Raw genomic sequence first — 24,546 nt, 5'->3', positions numbered from 1 at the left:
ATCCCAATAGTGGCTTTGTTACCATTTCTTAGATTTGTTTGCTTTGCACAAGACAGCACACTGATCTGGTCCCTCAGTGTTGAAAAGGAAAGGTGATATGTGACAAAAGAGCCCTCACTGTGAGCCGCTACACTCCCAGTTTCTTGAACCAAGTCGGCTAACCAAGCTCATCCTCCCTCCTTCCCACACATCTGTTTCTGAATTTCAGAGATGCTTTTCCCTGCTGTCACCATCTATGGCAGATGTGTGGGAGATGAAGAAGTCAAGATTCTTTAGGGTTTTATTTCAGATCCTGCCACCCAGCTTTCTAAGTGCCTTTTTCTTGATGCAAACATTTTAGCACCTCCAGCTCTCAACTGTCAAATGGGAATAATACTAAATCAGTGAATCTCATTGCATTAATGTTGCAAGCTGAATCATGTGCATTTACCCAAAACAGAATTCTGAGCAGTTGGAACAAAGGGACTGAGTAGTCTAAGCCCAAGTGGATGGAGGAAGACTGCTGATCATCTGATGTGGCTCAGAGTCTCTAAAGTTCATATGTTAATTAAGAAAAGAACTTCCTGGGGCACCTAGGTGGCTTAGTTAGTTGAGTGCCCAACTCCTGATTTTGGTTTGGGTCATGATATCGGAGTGATGGGATCAAGCCCCGCATCAGGCTGGGTAGAGTCTGTTTAAGATTCTCTCTCTCCCCCTCCCCTTCTCTTCTGCACCTCCCCCTGCTCGCTCACTAAATAAATAAATAAAACCTTTAAAAAGAAAAAAGAAAAGAACTTCTTCTATGTCTGCTCCTTTGGTCCATAAAGTAAATATATTTATTAACAATAAAACAAAATATTCTCATTCCCAGCCATTTTTCTTTTCTTTTCTTTTTTTTCTTTAACCCGGCCATTTTTCTAATATAAACTCCTCCTTTGACTTTAGAAGCGAAGACAGCCATATTAACCCGCAAGTTCTGACTTAACCCCCATGGGTTAAGGGTTCTTTGTCCTTTAGACTTACCAGGCACCCATCCATTCCCACCCACTCTTCTGCTACAAGACCCAAGGGCCTCAGATATTAACACCAAAGATCTGTGAAAACACCTGTTCACAGTCAGTTGCTGGCTCGCTCTAAATCCAGGCCCTCAGATTTGAACAAGCTTAGATGGTAAGACTGTAGCCTTAGCTCAGGGAGTTCATAACAGTGAAAAGACTCAAGCCCATGGATTTCTATTTTGGGGGCCAGTTAGCTTTTCTATGTTAATGAATACCTCATTCCAAAATATCTCTTTACTTCCAGGCAACTCACAAAAATCTGTACCCATCACAAGGAGGTTAAGGTGAGACAAGAGTAAACAAAACACCACCACCGCCAAAAGCCTCTGTGCTGTTCCAACAAGAGGCCAGCTGTGCATTACTTCTTTAAGACCAGCTTCTTTAAAAAAAAAAAAAATATATATATATATATATATATATATATATATATAATTGCCCTCCACCAATGTGTGGTCTCTCTGGTGCCTACTGGTGTGAAAGTGCCCAGACCTACCTGATTAGTAGACTTCATGAGGATGTAATTAGTGACCTTTCCAAAGGGCAGCCCCAGGTTAATGACGTCATTCTCCGTGCAGCTTCCTTCGGGGAGGTTACAGATGTGTACCACTCGGCCAGCACCCGGTCTCCGCTGTGCAAACTAACGGGAACAAAGAGCAGGGGCTGGTCTTCAAAATACACATCCCTCTGGCCTTTGGTTCCAGATGTTCCTAGGGGCTACCTTCCCCCCATTAATGACTACAAAAGGATAACTTCTGAAATTAATGCTGAAAACAAATCCATTCATTCACAGATGCACATAAAATACCAATTTTATACCACCCTCTTCCAGCAAAGATTTGCAACATTTTAATGAGTAATCACATTATCCAGGACTGTCAGAATATGAACATGTGGGCTAATCCATGTGTCACTGGTGGGAGATTGTACAGTTACCATTTCTTGAGAATATACTTTAGCAGTATTTAATAAAACTTAAAGCACAGGGAGCCCAGATCTTGCGATCCCACTTTTGGAAATCTATCCCACAGAAATAAATGCACCAATATATCGACACTTATGTACAAGGACACTGCAGTTATTTATAAGGTGGCAAAAAATTCTGGGAACACCTTCGATGTCCAAGAACAGGGAAATGTTTGGGTAAACGATGGTTCAAGCATTCAGTGGGAGATTACAGAGCATTAAAAGGCAAAGGTAAATGAACTGATAAGGAATAATTTTGAAGATAGTTAAGTAATTAAGTAAAACAAAACAAAACAAAAACAAGCTGCCGGACAGTGCATGTAGTACAATGCCATTTTTGTAAGACAAAACAAAAAAAATCAAAATATATAAGAAAGAGATGAAGCAAGTGTTGTAAAGTCTTGATAATTGTTGGAATTGGGGGATGAATATACAAGGTTTAAATTATACTAGTCTGTACTGTTCTGTACTAGTTTGAAATGTTTCACAATGAAAAATTTTTCACAATGAAAAAAGCACAAGGAATTCATGCTGCACAGAGAAAGGCAGGCAGGGGAGGATACCTATCAACTTGTCAACATTAGTTATCTTCAAAGACCAGAACTGGAAGGGAATAAGGGGAAAGATGTTTTTAATGTGTGTTTTTTTGTTTTATAGACCTCCTATTGTTTGATTACAGAAGAAAGAGCATGGCAAGGATGTGTGGGAACCTTATATATAGACATACATGGAAACACCCTGTGGTTTAGGGCAGTGGCTTTCACAACTTTGTTAGCCTTTTATCAAACACAAGCTTGGTCACCAGCCCAATATATTCCACAAATAAGAGGAGCTGCTCTAGACAAACCCTGGGGTCTAGCTCCCTGTCGTCACCACTAGCCAGCAGTCCCAAAGGCCCTTAGAGGGCCTTTGGAATTTGGAAGCCAAGACCCAGGCCTAATCAAAGCTCCGGGAGGGAAGAAGTGCGTCTGTTTGGTCTGTGCAAACCTTAATCAGCCCAGAGTCTCTGGGAGGTTCAAGAATTAGTAACCAGAAGCCAATCCAGCGTGGAAGAGAAGGATGCAATTTTCCAAACCTGAAACACGTTCTAATAGCATAGTGCACATTTGCATAATCACCATGATTATGATAAAAGATAAAGTGAACTTCAACATCTAATTACATTTGATGTGGGTCACATCCCTAGCAAGGGCTAATACTTGGGTAATTCTATTACAAAAAGCCTTCATTTGTCTCATCTGGGCTGAGGACAATTAGAGTCAATGAGAATTTCCTTTTATGGCTCAGCCCTGAATTGGAGAAACCCCAGTATCCCTTGCAGACCTCCCCTTGGCCATGTCCAGAGGTCAAGTGTTTTTGCAGAAGGAACGGGATTTAGCATAAGGCCGAGGCAGCTCCCAGAGCATTTCCATGGAGACATGGAGTGCAACTGGAACTCTCCACAAGTTATGAGACTTTGAGTTTGCACCCGCCTCACAAGGAGTGAACCCTTCTCCAGGGATGACAGGAGGAGGACCAGTAAGATGCAGGATCTTTGCCTCTCATTAGAGTCCACACAAAGACCACAGACCCAGTTGAGCTCTGAGGCAGGTCAAAATGGCAGGTCCTCAGAGTTTATTATCAACAGGCAGGCTGAGCCGGGTGCTCTGCCCGGCTTCCTCCAAGCAAGCATGTTTCTGCATGTGACTTTCCTGTGGTTGGCCTGGGCTAACTCGTGCTTAGACGACAGGGCAGACACACAGAACCACAGGGCCATTCTGGGTTGCACCCTGCTCCTTGTCTGTCCAGTTGCCTAGTGAGCAGCATGAAGACCATCACCTCTGTCCCTGTCTCCTCCAGGCTGAAAGAGCCACTCAAGAGGCTGGTACCTGAGCTGCTGGGCAGTGGAACCTGGCACCCTCTCAGCTGCCAGTCCCCAAAGAGCAAGAGGAATTCATGCTGCAGACATTGTTAGGTCCTAAAAGGAATAGGTCTCAATTAAGGTTTACACTCAAATTTTAAAAATACATTTCATGAGCACTTTCTTCTCCTGGGATTTTTAATCAGAAATAAAAGTTGAGAGGGGGCGCCTGGGTGGCTCGGTCAGCTAAGCATCTGTCTTCGCTCAGGTCATGATCCTGGGGTCCTGAGATGGAGCCCCATATTGGGCTCCCTGTTCAGTGAGGAGCCTGCTTCTCCCTCTTACTCTGCCTGCCACGTGTTCTCTCTCTCTTTCTATCAAATCAGTCAATAAATAAAATCTTTTAAAAAAATAAATAAAAGTTGGATTATATTGATTCCCTTAATATCACAATCATGAGACGTTTCGTATCCTCCCAGTTAATTATACTAATTTGGAGCTTCTCCACTGGTGATGTGCACAAGGGTCTGGATTTACTGACTCAGGATGGAGGCCAAAGACCTCCAGTGACCACCAGCAGCTTCTTCATTTCAACCAGTTTACTTCCACTTATCATTTTATGAAGTGACCATGAAATAAAAATCTTGAGGATTAAAAATTCTTGAGCCATCTCTGTGTTAATGGTTTGTTTGCATAGTGTCTGGCTTCAGAGCAAGTGAGAAACCCTATCTGGTTAGAAAAAAACAACATTTTTTTATGTCTTATGTTCTTTTGCAACTATTTGATTTAGGATACTTTGGTCTATGTTCTTTCCTACCACTGATCTAAAAATATCTTTTTGTAAAAACTCAAGTTCAAAACCATATTTGATTCATAATAGGTGTCCAGTTATATGTGTATGTATTCTAATCTATTCTTGAGACTATTTACATAAATGTGGCTATTATTTGCCTTATGCCCTATGGCAGATCCGAACAATGAGGCAGAAAAGGAGGGAGGAAGGAAAGAGGAAAGGGGAGAGGAAGAGACAATGAGGTTTTCAGGTGGACAGGTGGAGTAAAATTTGTCCACTGGGGGCAGAGATGACTGGCGTGCCTTTGAGGGTTCAGCATGATGACTCCCAGCCTGGGTTCTCCAATACGTCCTTGAGGGCCTTTGAAGGTAATAATATTTCAAGGGAGGGTCATGATTTTTGATATTTAAAAAACCTAGGTTGAGTCTCTAGTCTATCGATATGGTAACCCTAGTTAGATTTTAAGCTGATGAGAAAGTCTGATTGGTATGTCAACCAGTGTCTTTGATTAATGAAAATGAGTAACTACTTAATTACTCATTAATATAAGTACTTTCTTTGGCAGATACAGTACTTTTCCGAACATGGAATGCAGGGTAGTGGCTGCTTGAGGTACGTAGGAGTCAATGATGAAGAGGATGGGCTGTAAGAAGTGTGGGGCTTCCTGATGGACCAGAAGACAGAGGACCTGGATCCGAGTCCCAGCTTGGCCACTGGCTGGATGCATGACAGGGACAAACTAATTTTCCTCTCCAAGCCTCAGTTTCCAAATCTCTGGAACAAGGGAGATAGCCTATGCATCAAGAGTCCTTTCCAGATGTGACATATCTGTGCTTGTGTGGCTCTAAGTTCTACAATTCCACTCCTCCCAGAAGACTTGCCCAACTAAACCCTAGGATCTGGGCAATAACCTTCCCCACTCGTGTTGGCATAAACAGGAAGACAGGACACCTGTGTCTTTCCCAATACCCGTCCCCGTGAACGGCACGTTTTTGTCTTCCCTCTCTATGTGATCAGCTAGACACATGAACATGAAGCATGTGTGTGTTAGGGGTGGTCTCATCTTTCAGGGCTAAAGATAAGCTCCAAGCAGTGAGTACCTTGCTGAAAAGCCCTGCCACTCCCTGAATGATTCTGTTGCCTGCAGCGTCTAGAAGAGTTGAGATGATATACTGAGATGAACTAAAGATGTAGGCAGATCTCCAGGTACCAATGCCAGGGCAGTGAGAGCATCAGACAGACCTGGATCTGTGTCTACTCCCCAGTGACCAACCCTGGGGCAATTTCTGAATTTCTCCAAGCCTGAGTTTGCTTATCTATAAAACAGGGAAAATAAAAATTGATTCCATGGGACTCTTTAGAAGACAAAAATGCCACAAAGTACGTAAACTGCCTTGATGCAATCCCTGGCAACCAGCAGTCTCCTTAAAATATATGTCTCTTTCTTTCTCCCAACAGTTAAAGGATATGCTATGATGGTCCCAGACTGAGGGGAAAAAATGCAACTGTACGGTGATTATGTAAGAGAAAGTCTTGACATGAGAGACTCCTAACTCTGGGAAACAAACAAGGGGTAGTGGAAAGGGAGGTGGGCGGGGGGTTGGGGTGACTGGGTGATGGGCACTGAGAGGGGCACTTGGCGGGATGAGCACTGGGTGATATGCTATATGTTGGCAAATTGAACTCCAATAAAAAAAAAATTTTTTAAAAGAGAAAGTCTGTGTTCTTAAGAAATTCATACTGAGATGGTTAGGGGTGAAAAGGTACAATGTCTCCAGTGGTTCAGAAAAAAACATGCATAAATGGTTAGACGGATGGATAAAACAGATTAAGATGGATTAAACATAAGGACAATAAGAGAGAGAGAGAGACAGAGTGAATGACAAACAGGCCAAAATATTAAGAAGTAGTAAATCTGAGCAAAAGATATACCTCTAGAGCAACTCTTCTGTAAATCTGAACTATATTAAAAATAAAAGTTATAAAATATACACTATAAAAGATGTGTATTATATGTTTATGTGCTCTGGGGCAGAAGAGTAGATGAGTTTAGAGAGAATCATTGAAGACTTTGCCAACTTGGATTTTTGATGTGAAGTGTTAATGGACTCTGTTGACATCCCACCTGCTGCTCTGCCTGGAAGGCACACATGTGACAGGTGCATTTGAAACTTTCAGCCCAAAGTCAAATCTCCAAGAAAGCTAAGGTGTCAAGGGTTGTAACCAAAGTCCTAACTACTAACCTAAAGGGACAGTCATCCTTTCTCAGCCTGGGAGACACTTCAGTAGGCCTTCAGGCCAGTTCAGACCTGGAATGCCCCATGTGCAATCAGAGGTCTTGGCTGTACATTTTCACCTGCTGGATCAATTATTTAAAACCAGATTCTGAGCAGCCCCGGTGGCATAGCGGTTTGGCGCTGCCTGCAGCCCGGGGTGTGATCCTGGAGACTGGGATCAAGTCCCATTTCAGGCTCCCTGCATGGAGCCTGCTTCTCCCTCTGCCTGAGTCTCTGCCTCTCTCTCTCTCTCTCTCTGTCTCTCTCTCTGTCTCTATCTCTATGAATAAATAAATAAAATCTTAAAAAAAAAAAACAAAACAGATTCTGCCTCTATTGTTCATGTGGCTGGGTTCCAGACCTCTCAACTCACTCAATCTCTTATACATGGATGGAAATGTGAAAGCAGCAAACAGATTGTGTAGGAACATTCTGAGACCTTTTAGTGCCCTCTGATGCAGGTGGGAACAGGCTTCATAGAGGAGTTCAAAGAAGAGGCTCAGTTCAAATAACTCACAAAACTGCAATAAAAATGTGGCTTAGGGCATTGGGCCTGCTGAGTGAGAGCAGTCTCTCAAAGTCCTTCCTAGGGCGACAAAGTGTAGATTGGATCTTCAATAAACAATTTCTGTGTTCCAGCCTGATCTTCTCCAGGTGGACCTAATCTCGCCTGGCATAGTCTCTCGTTTTGTGCTAAACACACCTCAGGACACACACATGGCAGATATTTATTTCTCGTGGTGTGGATTTTGAACATATTATGCAGATAGCAAATGGGCATAAGTTGCATAGTTACGGATCTTAGCTTAACCTGGAGGGTAGACACAGATATCTTTATTGACACTTTCATGTATTTTATAAAGCATGCTAGCTTTGACCTAAAGTACATCTGCTTTTATTGGTGTCAGACTTGCCTACAGGTCTTGGGTGGTTCATCTGCCAAGTAACTTCAATATCCCTGTAAACTTTAGAGCTACAGAATACACTGTGACACCTAGGAGAAGCTAAGGGACTCGAACTGTGGGCAATAAACTGGTTGATTTGTGATTACAACCCTGATCTCACTGAAAAACTGATCAATTGCAGACTTGATAAATCAAGGTAGATGCATCCAACAGAGGGTTTTATAGCATAAAATAGGGTTTTATGTCTAGATATGGAAATATGTCTAGATACCAATGAAAAGATATTTTGGAAACTTAAATAAAAAGAACCAAGTGGCACAATATGACATGGCATTACCTGATTTTTGCAAAAATATATACTTTTTCTAATTAAACATGCATACATAGACTAGCTAGAGATAAATAGTATAAGACATTTGCGGTCAGTTTTATCTGTAGAGCTGGATTTTCTATTTTTTATATTTCTGTTACTGTTTGGATTTTTTATACCATGTTTGTACTACTTTTGCAACAAGAAAAAATACTTAAGATTTGTAAACAGAAAAGAAAAAAAGCTCAGAAAACAAAAGCCACTCGGGTATCCTGTTTCCCCCTGGCTCTTTGCTCACTTTGAAAAGGCACAAGGTGACCCCCCCACCCAGGGTACAAGAGCAATGACAGAGCTGGAAGGGTGGGGGGGGGGGTAGGCAGTAACCACATCAGTTACTGTTCTTCATGCTCTCTGGAAGTCCGGAGACCAGAGTGTTCTAAGCCATGGACCAGAGAGGCCACAGTGGACAGAGAGAAGTTCCAGAACTGCCAGCCATCTGAGGAACAACTTAAACCTCTGGCCTTCCACAAACATTTATGCTTCTCTGTGTCTCAGTTTCCTTATTTATACAAATTTTCTGGTGTGCAGGGTCCCAGTGAGAAAGAAATCATGAAAAAGATGTCTGTCTTCCCAGGCCAGAGCAGCCCATCTGCAGCATCAGCACTAAATAACTCTAAGGTGGCTGTGAAAATGGCAAAGCCATTTTATGGGGAGAGTCAGCAAGCAAAGTGCATCTTGGGCAAGCACAAGAAAACTATTTACAGCCTGAGAAGGCCCTAGTGGCCCCTTCCAGAAACCTGATTACTCTGTTTATGACAACTCAGGCAGCCAAGGATAAAGTGCCTCTGCTCTGTCAAATGGCAAAAGCTTAAGTGAAAGTGAACACCCCTCTCCTGGGACCCTGGGGTGGGAGGGTCAGGCACAAACCATCCTCACCACCCCCACCACCAGCGAACACAGCACAGAACTGTCAGTTCAGTGTCCCATCTCTGTCAACAATAAGCATGGAAATGAAAGGCTGGGTCGGGCTCCCACGAAGTAACAGAAGTATACATTCAGCCAAGCCTGGGCTTGGTGGAGGTGGTAGATGGGTTGCTCTATCCTTTAAGATTTTGTAGCAGTGCAGAGACCCTCTGAGAGTCCATTCCCAGAGCCGTGGGTCACTCTGTTTTCCTGCCTAAAAACAGGGAATGTTAGAGACAGCAATTGCTCTTTGCTCCACTAATAATAATGATATTATAATGGTGGAGTCCTGGCTGGTTCTGGTTTTACTCAACCAAATGTGTCTCTGAAAAGATGTATAAGTGGGATGGGCCTGAAAAAGCGCTGGCACAGGACCAGAAAACATTTCTGGAGGAAAAACGCATCAAAGCTTTTATGAGTTCTCTATGAGAACAGGGAGGGGGATAATGGATAAGTTTCCCTGTCTTCATGAAATATTTCTTTTCTGTTTGAATTTTCACAGAGAGCATCAATTATGTAAGCAGGAAAAACAACAGAAATGTATGTGCAAAAGGAGCCCACTGGACACTCCTCGAGCCTCACAAAGTGTCTTTTGGTAACAGAGTAATCACCCCTTGATAAAACTGCTTATCTTTGGAGGTGTTTGTAGGCAGAAAAGACAATTCATAATTTCTCTGAGGGACACACCCGCTACTTAAAGGAACCTTGCGAAGTATCCTTCTGTAGTAGATTAATCAGCTCTTCATTTTTCAGCTTCTCTTCAAATGTCAGTGTTTGCATATTTCCAGTTTTCCAAAAGACAGACACACTTGCATTCGATGGACCAGAATCTGGCAGAAGAATGTGACCATCCAGACACTGACGATACAGAGACTGGTTGGGGCAGGCTTTGTCCTTGCCTCCTAGACATCCTTGGGAAGATCCTTGAGACCAGTCCGGTGATGCCTCTCCCCATCCACTGGATCTGTAGGAAAATGCCTCCGAACATTTCAGCTTATCTTAGGGGACACTGTCACAGTGCAGAAGAATGCAGGTGCCAGGTCTCACTGGCCTCCTCACCTTGCTCCTCGGCTGATGGCTAGCTGAGGCCCAAGAAGTCCCCAAGGCAGCTTCAGATCCTGCTGAGCAGTGTGTGCCGTGGAAGTGCACGGGGGCGGGGAGGGGAAGGAGAGCAAGCAAGCAAGAGAAGGTAGAGACCTCAGAGCAGAGACCTCAGAGAGGGGCAGCAGGGCTCCTTTGTGGTTACAAGGGAGGATTCTAGAGCCTGGCCAAATCCCAACACTTCCACTTATCCGCTAGTGAGTTTCAGCAAAGCATTTAGTCTATGCCTCAGTTTCCTCACCTCAGAGGGTTGTATGGAGGATTAAATGAGATAATACATACGAAAATGCTATGAACGGGGAAGCCTGGGTGGTTCAGTGGTTGAGCATCTGCCTTTGGCTCCGGTGGTGACCCCGGGGTCCCAGGATCCAGTCCCACGTCGGGCTCCCTGCGTGGAGCCTGCTTCTCCCTCTGCCTGTGTCTCTGCCTCTCTCTCTCTCTCATTCTGTGTCTCTCATGAATAAATACCTAAAACCTTTTTTTAAAAGAAAAAGCTAGGAACCTATTAAGCACTATGGAAGTGTTGGCTGCGGTCAGCATCGTCAGCCTTGGACACGGATTATCGTGGATCGTTATCACCAAGGACCATCATCAACACGAGCCGTCGGATCGCCTGTGCCTACCGCAGGCCTCTAAGGGCGCAGACAAGGCCCCAGGAATTACCAGACAGATGTGTGCGAGACGGAGGGCGCCGCGGGGGAGACCTGCGGGGGAGACCTGCCGGGGGCTCGGCTTCCCCTCCCGCCGCGCATCCAGGGGCCTTGAGGCTCCGCCGCCTCGGAGCTTCCTGCGCGTGCGCAGTTGAGCACCAGGCCCGTGTCCTCGCTGCTCGCCTCGGGCTCGCTCCGCCGTCGGGCTCTGAGCTCCCGTCGGAGACTGCTCGAGGGCTGTGAATGCGCCAGGATTTGCGGCATCCTCGAAATTACAAGTCGGGTAAACACGCTGCTGTTTGCTTTACTTTCACAAGTCATTATTGGGGGGTTGCCCGCATTTAGGAAAACGAAGCCTCCGAGCAATAAAGTGAGGCCATTTAGCTGGTGGGCCCCAGACTAGGGCTTGAACGTGGTCTCTTGGCTCCAAATCCACAGGAAGGGGCTTCTGGTTCACTGGTCGGCGCTGGAGGGGGAGGTCGAGGCACGGAACAGACGCAGTCTCCTGCTCTTGCTTCTCCTCCACCGCTCAGCCCCTTCCCCTTATAAAGGGGCTCAGTTAACACCCACCCTCTTTCCCTGCCCAGACCCCTGGCCCATCTGCCACCTAATCCAGCGCCCCCCGCCATCTGGTCACAGTCCCTTTTTCCTAGTGCTAAGATCTCAGAGCAGGATGGTGGGCACAGAGCTGCCTCCAGGATCCCCAGGGGGAAACAGGCCCTGAGGTTGAGCCTGTGCTGGAACTGCCCATCCCCCCATCCCCCCCAAGGTCAAAGACAAATGACAGACCTCACTGAACCCAGCCATTCTGCTCTCTTGGGACTGACCCAAAGCTGCACTGACCAAGCACGGTCCTCGGCATGGAGAGTGCAGAGAGGGAAACCACAAAATTCTCTTTCGCCAAACTGTGCGTGGGCTGTCGGCCCAGAGCTCTGTCTTAGAGTCCTTCTCCCATTAAACATCACACACAGAGAAACACAAACAAATAGAAATCTCCACCCAGGCAGGCCTCCCCACTCACTCATCCCCTAGGGCCTAACACCTACACTTCTCAGCTTGCCCTTCCAAAGCTTTGCATGAACACCCTGAAGCGCGCAGGGCACAGCACGCGGAGGTCTGCTCCCTGGAGCTTGTGTTCCCCGGTTGCACAAGAAGAGAGAACGAGGCTGCAGCTGCTCACACCACAAACTGCAAGAAATACAGGTACATAGCCACAAACACACAGACACGTGCCCTATCGCAGGGTCTGGCCAGACACATTTTGCACACAGTTAGTTCTGGTTCTGCATCTTCCACCTCCTTCCACTTGTTCTCAGAAGAGGAGATGCCGGAGGGCTTCAAGGGAAAGAGGCTACACAAGGTGGGCCAACAGCCAAACCAGGAGGGAAAGGAACTTGTCGCAATCGCAATCCGTGGGTAAACAAAGAATGAAGCTTTGGGGGACTGAAGAGCAGTTGTAGGGAGAGGGGAACAAAAACACAACCGAAACAAAGGATTTCACAGAAGTAACTATTTCCCCAACAGGCCAACAAATACCATGACTGCATGTCCTTATTTTCAACATACATTTTTTCTTTCTGGTTCAACTTTCAGGATTACCCACTCATAGGAAATAATCCACTTGAATAAAATATCAAAACGTCTTAAAAACACACATTGAAAAGCTCAAACCCTTTTTCCCCCCACTACATCAAGGCTCAGTGCTAGAGAGTCTATGTATGCTTTTGATTTTAATAATGTATGTCAGGTTTTTTTTTTAAATCTATGTGTTTCAATACTAGCTGAATTAAACAACTGTCGACCTCTGCCCAAGGGACACATTTTCCTGCACTGCACAAAGTCACATTTGTGCCAGCTTCATCCCAGCCTCCTCTGAACTTCTATACCCAGGCGGAACTGGTGACACAAATGCTTTGATGATGACAACGACAATGGAGAAAATGCTTCTGTACTCACATTTGTCCCAGGGGAAGCCGAAGGAAATGCGGGATTTGACTGAGCAAATGACCTTGCTGGAATGGCCGCATATGATGATCCAAGATTTGAGGCATAATCTAAATGATAAATTACACCAACTGTATGAAATCCTAGTCATTTATTTTACCTTCAAAAGGCATTATTAGGACGTAAATTGGAAGAAAAAAATTAAAATTTCCTCTTAACATATTGAATAGTGATTGTTGTGATTTTTACCCTTGGGCAAGTTGGTAACCAACAAAGCCTTATGTCTGAAAGAGCCTAGACAATAGGTAGGCCAATATGCATTTTAGTGTCTTGGGATCTGTCTGCTTTATATTTATACATATATAGAGAGAGACAGAGTGAGAGAGAGAAAGAGAGAGGGGATAGGGACATCAGCAGGGAAGTTTGGTTATTAAAGACATGACATAGTAAGCCTTTGGGAAGCTGGTTTCTGCTTCAAGCTGCTGACCGGAAGGGCCTTACTTACCTTCAGAGTTCCCAGCAGGGTTATAAACAGCTGTGCTGTTGGGAGAGGCACACAGCGTTCCCTCTGCCGAACCGAGTATACACCGGATACCAGCGCTGGAGACGGATGGAAAAGGGGAACCGGGAACCCAGTAAGTTAAATGAAGAATTATCATATGACCCAGAAATTCCACGCCTAGCCATAGGCCCCAAACAGTTGAAAAAGAGACGTTCAAACAAAAACTTGTACACGAAGATTCATAGTGGCACTATTCACAATAGTCAAAAGGTAAAAGCAACCCACATGTAGACCAAAAGATGAATAGATAAACAAAATGTGGTATATACATCCAATGGAATAGTATTCAGCCATAAAAAGGTTGTATATGCTACAACATGGATGAACCCTGAAAATATTCTGCTAAATAAAAAAAGTCAGTAATAAGAGGTAATAAAATGATTTCATGTCTATGAAATGTCCAAAAGGGGCAAATTCACAGAGATAGAAAGCAGATTAGTGGTTCCCATGGACTACAAGGGAGGGGAGAAGGAAATGACTACTTAATCAGTTTGGGGTTTGGAGTAATGAAAATGTTTGGGAACCACATAGTGATAATATTTGCACAACCTTGTGAATCTGCTAAATACCACTCGACTGTACACTTTAAAATGGCTTAAATGGAGGCACCCGCGTGGCTCAGTCAGTTAAGCATCTGACTCTTGATTTCAGCTTAGGTCTTGATCTCAGGGTCATTAGTTCAAGCCTCACACTGGGCTCCATGCTGAGCATGGAGCCTACTTAAAAAAATAAAAATTATGAAGTAAAATGGTGACTCTTCTGTGTCTCTGCCTCTCTCTTTCTCTCTCTCTCTGTGTCTATCATGAATAAATAAATAAAATCTTTAAAAAAAATAAAAATAAAATGGTGACTCTTAAGTGAATCTTACCACAATACAAAAAGAAGGAGCCAGAAAAGGAGACCCTTATAAAAATTTTTTAATTGTGATAAAATATACATAACATAAAATTTACCATCTTAACATTTCTAAGTGTCCAGTTCGGTGGCATTCAGCCCATTTACACTGTTGTGCAGCCATCACCACCAACCATCTCCAGAACTCTTCACCTTGCAAAACTGAAACCGCCCCCATGAAAAACTAACACCCTACTTCCCCTCCCTTGTGCCCCTGGCAGCCACGTTCTCCTTTCTGACTCTTCTAGCTGCCTCCTGTAAGTGGAGTCCCCCAGGATTTGTCTTTTTGTGACCGGTTTCTCTCACTGAGCACAATGCCCTCACACTCTGCCATGTTGTCACATAGGTCAGAAGTCCCTTTTCTAAAGCTAAATAATACTCCAGTGTCCAGATGTACACCATTTTCTTTATCTATTCATCTGTCAGTGGACATTTGCGTTGCTTCCACCCATTAGCTATTGTGAATAAGAAAGGGAAGCCTTTTGGGCACCTGGTGGCTCAGTGGTTGAGCGGCTGCCTTTGGCTCAGGGCATGATCTCAGGGTCCTGGGATCGAGTCCCACATCGGGCTCCCTGCAGGAAGCCTGCTTCTCCCTCTGCCTAATCTCTGCCTCTCTCTGTGTGTGTCTCTCATGAATAAATAAATAAAATCTTAAAAAAAAAAAAAAAAGGAAAGAAAAGAAAAAGAAAGGGAAGCCTTTTCAATGCACTCTTGTCAAAACACTTAACTCCAGTCTGCTGTTCACATCCTGGGCCACGTGCCCTCTTCTCTGTCTCCATGACCCCAGCTCGCTGCTTCCTGGTCTGCCCTCAGGCTGCCCCTGCCTATTCTTAGCCCAGCAGCAAGGGTCCCGGTTGGTGGAGCCGGAGTGCATCACTCCTTCGTTCCACCCTCTGATACTCCTCTGATACTCTCTCAAAGCAAAATGGAAGTCCTCACAAGAAGCCGAGGAGTTTAGGATCTGGGCCCGGGTGACTTCCCTGGCTCCTTACCCCAGGACTCCGCTCCAGTCACACTGATGTTGCCTGAGCGTCCCGGGGCCACACCAGGGCCTTCAAACTTGCTGTTCCCCTTACTGGGAGTACCTGTCCCCCAGACAGCCACAGCTCATCACACTCCCTCCTGAGAGGTCCTCAGGGAGGCCTTGCCCAGCCACCCTACTTAAAATGCAAGGACCAGGGGCCCCTGGGTGGCTCAACTGATTAAGCGTCTGACTTTAGATCACGTAATGATCCCGGAGTTCTGGGATCAAGCCTGCATCAGGCTCCCTACTTCTACCTGCTTCTCGCTTTCCCTCTGCCTGCCACTCTCCCTGTTTATGTGCTCTCTCTCTCAAGTAAGTAATAAAATATTTTTTTAAAAAAATAATAAAATAGGGAAATCCCTGGATGGCTCAGCAGTTTAACACCTGCTTTCGGTGCTGGGCATGATCCTGGAGTCCCGGGATCAGGTCCCACATCAGGCTCCCTGCATGGAGCCTGTTTCTCCCTCCTCCTGTGTCTCTGCCTCTGTCTCTCTCTGTGTGTCTCTCATGAATAAATAAATAAAATCTTTAAATAATAATAATAATAAAATATTTTTTAGATATTTTAAAAGTAAATAAATAATAAATAAATAAAATGCTAGGACCAGTCCCCATGAGTGCACATGCATATGCACACAAGCTTCCTGCTCTTGCTCTGCCCTGTTTTTTGCTTAGCATTTACTACCAGGGATGTTATAGGATTCACTTGTTTATTTTATCATCTGTCCCCCCACCCACATTAAGTATAAGCTCCTTGAGGACAGGGACACTGCCTGTTTTGTTCTCTGCTGCTTCCCTAGCACCTAAAACAGAAGGTGATGCACAATAGGTGCTCAATGAAAGTTTGCTGAGCATCTGCATGCACCTGTTCTCCTGGCCAGCACTCACTTTTCAATTAGCAATAATCGCGCCTCGGATAAACCTCATTGGCTACGATACTGCCACTGCACAAAGCTCAGCACTCACTTTTCAGAGAAGACCAGGCATTTCTGAGCATGTAGTTTCCCTTTCACATGCAGCTCCCAGTCCTAGGCCAGAAGGAAAGGAAAAGTGACCAAAGTAGAAATGAATCCGTGAGAAGTAAAGGGATGAGAGCAGGCTTCCCCATCAGGCAGGGGGCTCAGAGCCCAGAGACTGCACCACCCTGCCAGCACATCTCCCTCCCCTCTTCCTCTCCCTCCCAGGCTCCTCCCCACATCTACTGTCAAATCCAGCCCCATTGCCATTGGCCAGACCCTCTAGGACAAGAACCCAGCATCCCAAGCCAGATTCCCTCCTCCCCTCTCAGTGGACCCCTGGTCCCATGGCACCTCCCAGCTTCTACTCCCTTCCCCTCCCCTAGAGGGACTGCATCCATGTCTATGACTGGTTGGGGAAATCTGGCAAGTGGACTCACAGTGAGCTGCAAAGCTTAAGAAAGGCTTATGAGAGACAAAATCTGCCATCGCCTCCCAGTGTCGGCCAGCCCCCTCCCTCTGCCGGGGGACTGGGATGAACTTGCACAGCGTGACCCAAACAGAGGTGAAGGACACTGTGGCGTGACTCCCGCTACACAGGAATCATTATGCTCTGCAGATGGGATGGGAGAAGAGAGGCGGCATGGCCCAGTGCTTAAGCGGCACAGGTTCTGGGAGCGTGAGACCCACGTTCCAATCTTCACTCTGCCACTCTCTAGCGATGGGGCCCTGGACAAGTCCTATCCTCTCTCTGGGCCTTGGTTTCCTCACCTGAGGAAAAATGATATTAGTAATCGTACCCACCTCACAGAGTTACTGCTGACATATGGAAATGATTTAATAGATGTTAGCTGTTTTAATTACTCTTGCCTTAGAATTTTTTTTTACTGTGTCACTAATACATTCTGGAGGGGGTGGGATTCATACTATAATAGACTTTTGCTAACAGGGGCCCAAAGCATTTTATGACCACATGGAAGGTGTGATGAGGCTCCATCTCGGTCTTCCAGATGGGAAACCGAGGCACTCTATAATGCTGTGTCTACGTCTCACCTGAGAAGTGCTCTCTTGCCCTCATCCCAAATTCTGCCAGCGTTTCCGTGCCTTGCATACTCAGTACAATGTACTCTGGGCACACCACAGAGGAAGAGCCTTCCTCAAGGAAGCAGGAGACAGTTCCTGAGTCCCTTCTCTGTCACGCGGGTGGGGTCCCTCGGCCCCCCACTCAGCTGCAGCTTTCTCATCGATAAACATGGATAAGAATCTCTTAGCTGCCTTAAAGCAAGGGAGCGGCCCTGATACATTTCTGAAATGAATTCTGGCTCTGATATCTATGATTTTAATCACGGGTACTGATGGCAAAATCCTGCCACTGAGTCCCCAAACGCGACCGCTCCTAGCTCTTGAGTAGCAGGCGGTGGGTTGTGGTGGCGAGCCTCCCAGGCTCCAGCTGTGGCTCCCAGGCTGTCTTGGAGGACTCACCTTCAAATCAAACACCTTCTTGTCGCAGATGCTACAGATGTGTGGCAGGTGAAGGGGGGCCACACCGTGAAAGTCATTCAGCTCGTGAGCCTGCAGGGGCCGCACAGACAGCACAGCCTGCTCCTCCTTGGCCCGCCGCCGGGCACTGCTGAAACCCTGTTTGCTGTTGTTTAGTCGACCCCCAAAGGAAGGAGGGGTCCTGTCTGGGGTGGGCTCCTCGGGGTCATACAGCTCATAGGGCTGGCCGGGGGGTGGAGGCCACAGGTTAGGGCCTGCTGTAAGGTCGGGCTTGCTCTGGCCAGAGAATCCGTGGGGGCTCTCCCATTGGCTGTTTGCACCTTGCAGCAGTGGACCTACCTCGCCTTTCATGCCCCCGGCCTGCTCAGCCGCAAATCCACCTGCCACATGCGACCCTTGGGAGTTGGGTCCGTAGAAGTCCTTGGGAAAGGCTGCTTGGCCATCCTGACCTGAGTGGCTATAGTGCCCTTCATAGGTCACACTGCCTGTGGTAGAGGCTGTGGCTGGCAGGAAGCTGGGCTGACTGTCTGTTTCAGAGCCATATGCCTGGCTGGAGTTGGCTTTGCCATACTCATAGAATCCTGCTGCAGCAGAAGCGGGCCCAGTCTTGCCAATGCCCAAGATGACTGCTGGCTGGGCAGGGGTCTGAGGCATGACCCCGCTGAAAGGATGCATCACCACAGCATTGGGGGTTTGGCTGGGAAGGCTCACAGAGGGTCCTGGGGCTCGTGTCTGGCCAGGGGGTGAGAAGCCAATTGCATTGGAGGGAAACTGGGCACTGGGCATGGTCGCAGCATGTTGGGGCACCCCAGTATGGCTGTGGGGAGTGCCGATCACAGATGGATGCCTCAGCTGGTTGAAGAGAGGCTGGGACATGGCCACTTTGGAGAGGACTTGGTTCAGGACTGTGGCGGCTGCGGTGTTGTTGGTGACAGCTGTCTGTGCCAGCTTCAGCCGGTGGAGGGTGAGCTGGGCTTGCAGTTGAGCCAGTTGGAGACTGGCAGGCGAAGGAAGCAGAGGGTTCGGGTTACTGACGGAGAAGGGGTTCTTGTCCAGGAGCTTGGCGGCACTGCAGAAACACAAAAGTCTAGATGCACAGCTCGTTTTCACCCAGGGAGCAAGGGGCTCTTTCTTTGCTTATCCATGGTTCCCCATCTCATATAAAACCCACCCACACAGACCCCACATATAAGTGAGTCTGCAGAACACCTGTACTCACACATACTCTGATTTTTTAAAAACTAAGACAGAAAAATTATGTTATGACAGAATGGTCAATCTCATTAAATCAGATACAAGCTAAAACCATTAGAAAAAAAATTCTGCCTATCAAAATAGCTAAAAAAAATTTTTAGTAACAGTATTCATTACTGGTAAAATAAAGTGGAGTGAACACAATGTTAATAATAGTCTGAACTCGTGCAACTTTGTTAAAAGATAGTCTGATAATAGGCACTCATTACAGCCACACTCTTTGACCTAATAATTCAATTCTGTCCTGAGAAAATGAGCTAAAATGTAGATAAAACTTGATGCCTAAAGATGTTTAATAATACTACATTTATTTAAGAGTCCAAAGCTGAAAATTACAAAAATCCGATAATGGGTTTGAGGGAAGGATTTAAACAAAGTAATTTATAATATATCTACATAATAAATGTCAAGGAATCATTTACTATTAATGTAAATTTCTACTTTATTATGTAATAATTAAGGCATTCAAAAAAGTAAACCCAACACCAAGGTTAAGACAGAAAACATTCCAACATTTTAAAATCCCCCTGGCATCTGCTCTCCCCATCCATGCCCCACCCCATCATTGCCAATAGTATATACTATATTAAATTTGGTAAGGTCATTGTTTACAACAACAGCAAATTAGTGACATGAGCAGATCCATATGCTCTATATGCTAAGTGAAAAAAAGCAAGCTTCAAATTTGCATCCAGAGTAAATCGTGTGTATATCTTCACCAAACATATTTTCATCCCGATCCTCATTTCGCATCCAAAAACAACAGGAATCAAGCTCCCTTCAATCCACTCTCAAACCCAACTAGCATAAGGAATAACCAAAAAAAGTCACAAGTGATGAAGACTGCATTTGAAGCCGTAGGCAGTGGTGGGCTCTTACAGAAGCCTATTGTGGGGGTGATCTGTCTGACATGTGCCTTTCTTGTGACTTCTGTTGGTTGGTTATGGTGTTTTCTTGACCGAACACCAGGATTCATGTTCTGAAAAGGGGACAGACTTCCCCAGAAATTCTTGAAGATGTGGTTAGTATTGTCAGGGCTCTTTTGTAAGACCATATTTTCTGGGTTTTCAACTGCCCTTCTGGATAGTGGATGTAATCAGAGAAATCTGTTTGGGATATTGATGAACTGGAATTTCCAGGACATGTGAAGGTTCATGGGAAGAACAGAACTGTGCATTTGAAACTGGGATTATCATGAACAACCCAGGCTCTACATTCAGCATGCCTATGGGAGTGTGGGGCAGAATTTGTAAGGCTGGGACACTTCAGACAAGGTTTCCACTGTCACAGGTTCTATACAGGATAAGTTTGATGACACAAAGGGAGAGAGGCTGGGGGTGAGGGCCCAGTGAGGAAAAAAGGGGAGACATGGAAAGTGGGTGGCATGTCACATCTCTCCCACTTCGAACATGCTTTGAGGGAAGAGAGCTTCTGCTTAGGCTGGCACTTTGCATTGGTCTGAGAGAACAGTGGGAGGCAGGGAGGAGGTGTGGAGGTGGTAGAGAGGAAGGTGAGTAGGAGAGAGCCAAATCTGCATGTGATGCTTCTGTGTGACCAGTCAGTGCTCAGCCTATATCATCCCATTTGATGTCTCCATCAATCTTTTTGGGCAGAAAATGTTCACCTCATTTTGCAAAGCAAGAATCTAAAGCACAAAGAGATTAGGTGAGCTTCTTAGGAATACTCACTCCTGGTGAATACAGGCATGGGATTCAAACCCCAGCCAGGTTTTGAAAAGAAAAGAAGGGGCACAGGCAGTTAGGTGTGTAGCTTCTCAGCCCTCCCTGAATACACCTTCTCTTCCTTGGCTGCTCCACTGTTTTGTTTGAAGTGAATTCTCAGAACATCATGCACACCAGCATTCAAACATAAGTGCAAAACACATTTCAGAGTCAGATAAAAATAATTTTGGATTGCTCTTTCCCAGTCTATGCGAAATCAAGAATTTTCCCTAAGTCATTAAAGACACATTACCTTCACACAGCCAGCAGCCTTGCTGGGCTCCCAGGATAGAATAGTTTGGCTGTATTTTAAGATATTGGGGGGCTGGGGGAGTCACGTTTAAAGGTGGTTACAGACATTTCCTCCTCTGTGTAGTGCTGGTTACAGCCAAGCCTTGGTACCCCAGTGTGGCCCAGGCACAAATCATGGCAGCAGCAGAGCTAGGAAGGCACTAATTGCCTACGTAGGCGAGAATATGAAGGGAAAGGAGGATGGTCAAGAGTCTGATGATAGATTTCTACTTGTGTAGTATTAAGTAGTTGAGCTTTAGAAGAGCAATTAAGCTTAACTCAAAACCCTGCCCACACACGGCCAACCCTTCCCACCAGGTTTGTCCATAACACAGCCTGTCCCCGCTAACAAGGCGATAATGAGGTGCCAACTTAGTTTCCATGACCAAGGTAACACAAGATTGGTTTTGTTTTCCCCAGAGAAGTCAGCTGTATTTTCTAAAACTGTGTTCTGGACTGGAGTGAGCTCTTGCAGGAGATTCCCCTTCACTTCTGAAAGGACATGCGAGGAAGAGCTATCTTTCCAACTAAGAAAGCCAGCCTCACTGGGTATTTGTAGGTCAGCCACGAGAAATAAGTGCTCTTCCAAGTACGGCGCAGATTACAGAAGTTTACCCATTTCAACGCAGCATGAAATATAGACTCATTAGATTTTCTTCCCAATTTCTGTTTTGACTAGCATATTCATATTGTCCCCAACCTTAACCAACTTTGAAAGGAAGTTATTTCACATGAATCATGACAGTGAAATACCTCATTTGAACCAAAGATCCTTAAAAAGGAAGAGATACATCATCTTATCTACAAAAAAAAGAAAGAAAGAAAGAAAGAAAGAAAGAAAGAAAGAAAGAGCCCTAAAATCCTTAGCCTACAAGAGTTAAGAACCTAAAATTCAGGTACAGATAGCAATCATCTTTCTAAGCCCCAAGCTGGGCTATCCCTAGGGACTAGAACTAACGTCGCCTTCTTGTATTCCTGCTACCTCCATTTGTCAGTTATATCACTTAGTATATCCTGCTTTGTGTTAAAAATAATTGCTATGTACCCTTCTCCCTCTACTCGACCAAAGCTCCACGAGAGAACAAGGCATTGCGTGGAGATTCTCACATTATCCTGGCATGCTGCCTTGAACCTGGTAGTCACTCAGTAACTTCGATGAATGGAGTGAAGAAAGAAGATAATAGATATGGCTCATCACAACCTGGTGGCTTTAAGATGTGGACACCTCATTTGAGAGTATACATCTCCGTGAATAAAAACCCTCAAACAATTTAAAAAGAAGAATCTAAATATACCCAGAAACCAAATGGATTTTGCTGCGGTATACAGCTTAAACCCCAATCAGGTACAGAGTCACCTGCCTAGAAGAGTGTCTACAATTCCCCATTCCAAAGCAGGAGTTCTAACACATCCTTCTCCCTGTCCAAATCTAGGTTTTGAAATTGAATAAATAATCCCTGTGGTAGGCTGAATAATGACCCATTCAAAGATAATCCAATCCTAATCCCCAGAACCTATAAATGTAACCTTACATGGTAAAGGGGACTTTGCAGATGTGATTAAGGATCATGAGATGGAGAGATTATCCTGAGTTATCTAGGCAGGCCCGATGTAATCACGAGAGTCCTTATAAAATGGAGGCAGGGGGATCAGAGTCAGAGAGAATAGATACAAAGACGGAAGCAGAGGAATGAAACGAAAGAATATGCAATACTGCTGGCTCTGAAGAAGGAAGGGGCCATGAGCCAAGGAAATCCAGGCACTTTCTAGACACTGGAAAAGGCAAGGAAATGAATTTCCCCTAAAGCCTCAAGAAGGAACCAGCCCTGCTGACACCTTGACTTTGGCTCAGTGAGACTGAGTTTGGATTTCTGACCTCCAGAAATGTAAAGTAAGAAAGTTGTATTGTTGTGAGCCACTAAATTTCTGGTAGTTACAGAAGCGATAGGAAACTAATATAATCCAGCAAGAAAATTAGATGTAAGAGAAGCTGCCCCTCAGAGAGGAGGTGGTGGGTGTGGGGTCACTGGCCAGATCTCGTTGGTATAAACTCCTGCCCCCCTAGGGAACCTAGGAAGCACAGACCTTCAGACTGGGTGTCACAACATCCTCTGGAAACCTTACCAGAGGCCAGAAAAACCCAGACGTCTCTTCCCTTTCAAAGTCAGCATTGGCATCAGTGGCAACCTGGGAAAGCTTTGAATTGTAGGCCCTGAGGGATCAAATCATCCTCTCACCCCCACAACAAGGAGAGAAAGTGACTTGTCCCGAGCCACATAGCTGCATAGCCCTAACACCTTAGTGAGAGCCCAGATCATCCAAACCAGCTTCTAGTGCCTGATAGAATTAGCCTTGCCTCCAAAAGCCCTAACTAAGCCCCAGAAGTATCTATTTCATCACCAAATTATCATCCCCACCCATTTTTATCTCTCCACTCAGTTTTGAGAAATACTGACAACCTTTGATATGCAAGGCACTCCCTGAGCACCAGGGAGATGCAAAGTACAGTCCCCTTCTGTAATCTCCACAACTCTGGAGGTGGTAGCAGGGATGCCCCCTTGTCTGGGGAAGGGGGGAGGGCGGGGGCAAAGTTCTCTGCACCTGCCACATTTCTTCTCCTAAAACTGTGCAGTGGCATGGTTTGCAGCCAAGTAGTCCAAGTGTGGACAGGGGAGGAGGGCGTGCCGCACAGGGAGTTCTGTAGCCTGGGCATCTGGCACAGAGCTGGGACAGCTTATCACTCAGCACAGCCACCGTGACTCACCCAGGCCTCTGCGAGGCTAACTGCCCCGGGGGCCGAGGCTGCCTTTCTGAACCATTAATTGTTACAAAGAATTCTCGGTGCATAATTACATTAAAAACTTTGGTTCCCTGCTCTCTGAGACAGCATTTTTTAATTAAAGCAGCATTTCTCTCAAGAGTTTTAAAAATAAAATATAACATAAAGAAGAGCTGGTTGCCTTTATAATGCCAGGATATTTAGGAGATTCAGATGAAAGCTGTTTCTAATGGTTTAATTCCATAGTGTTGAAAGGATGTGTAACATATTGTATTCACCAGGAGAACGAAACAGCTGTCTCGACTTGAAAATGCTCGTTATTTGTCCCAAAGCTCATTATTTGTCCCAAAGCTCTTTCATGTTTTATTCTGAGTCCCAAGCAGGATGCAAGGATGGATCAGCATCTGCACACAAGGAGTGAGTGAGGCACTGTCCTTCCTTGGTTCGAGTCAGGCATGATGCTGGAAATGCAGCAAGATTTCCGTGATGTGTAACCCATTCGGTTCTGCAAGGAAGGGAGAGCATCCAGGACACAGGCAGGCTCTGTGGGGCCTCTGCTCAGAAACAGACTCCATCAAATAGGCCAACGGGCATTCACCTGTTTACTTCGCCCATGTGAATTGAGCATGTATTATGTGCCAGGCAAAGTTCCGAGGTGATGGGAACACAGAGATGAGCAAGGAGAAATCTTCCTGAGATCCCAGGGAGCCAGATCAACCCAGAGTGTGAAGAGGATTCTGACACCAGTAAGCACAGAGATAGTACGGCACGGGGAAGGTGGTT

At 45.6% G+C, this 24,546-nt stretch overlaps 1 protein-coding gene and 1 pseudogene across 3 annotated transcripts in view; both read right to left on the bottom strand.

Annotated features, from left to right (window-relative positions):
• The window catches only part of RBM20 (RNA binding motif protein 20), a 70,947-nt gene that overhangs the window by 33,952 nt on the left and 12,449 nt on the right, over positions 1-24,546 (bottom strand). For 2 of the 3 annotated variants that reach the window (XM_038578771.1, XM_038578773.1), the window contains exons 2-6: positions 17,701-18,787; positions 16,229-16,290; positions 13,288-13,382; positions 12,795-12,892; positions 1,531-1,674 (exon numbers count right to left, since the gene is read on the bottom strand). In XM_038578771.1, coding sequence (XP_038434699.1) covers positions 1,531-1,674; positions 12,795-12,892; positions 13,288-13,382; positions 16,229-16,290; positions 17,701-18,787 — 1,486 coding nt within the window. The remainder of the gene's footprint in view (positions 1-1,530; positions 1,675-12,794; positions 12,893-13,287; positions 13,383-16,228; positions 16,291-17,700; positions 18,788-24,546) is intronic. The other variant, XM_038578774.1, reaches the window with a different exon arrangement.
• On the bottom strand, positions 16,064-16,218 carry LOC119866631 (annotated as a pseudogene).

Source organism: Canis lupus, chromosome 28 (genome assembly GCF_011100685.1).
Source record: "Canis lupus familiaris isolate Mischka breed German Shepherd chromosome 28, alternate assembly UU_Cfam_GSD_1.0, whole genome shotgun sequence".
NCBI classification, from domain to species: domain Eukaryota; kingdom Metazoa; phylum Chordata; class Mammalia; order Carnivora; family Canidae; genus Canis; species Canis lupus.
Note: the sequence above shows the minus strand (reverse complement) of the source record. Positions and strands in the feature narration are given on the sequence as shown.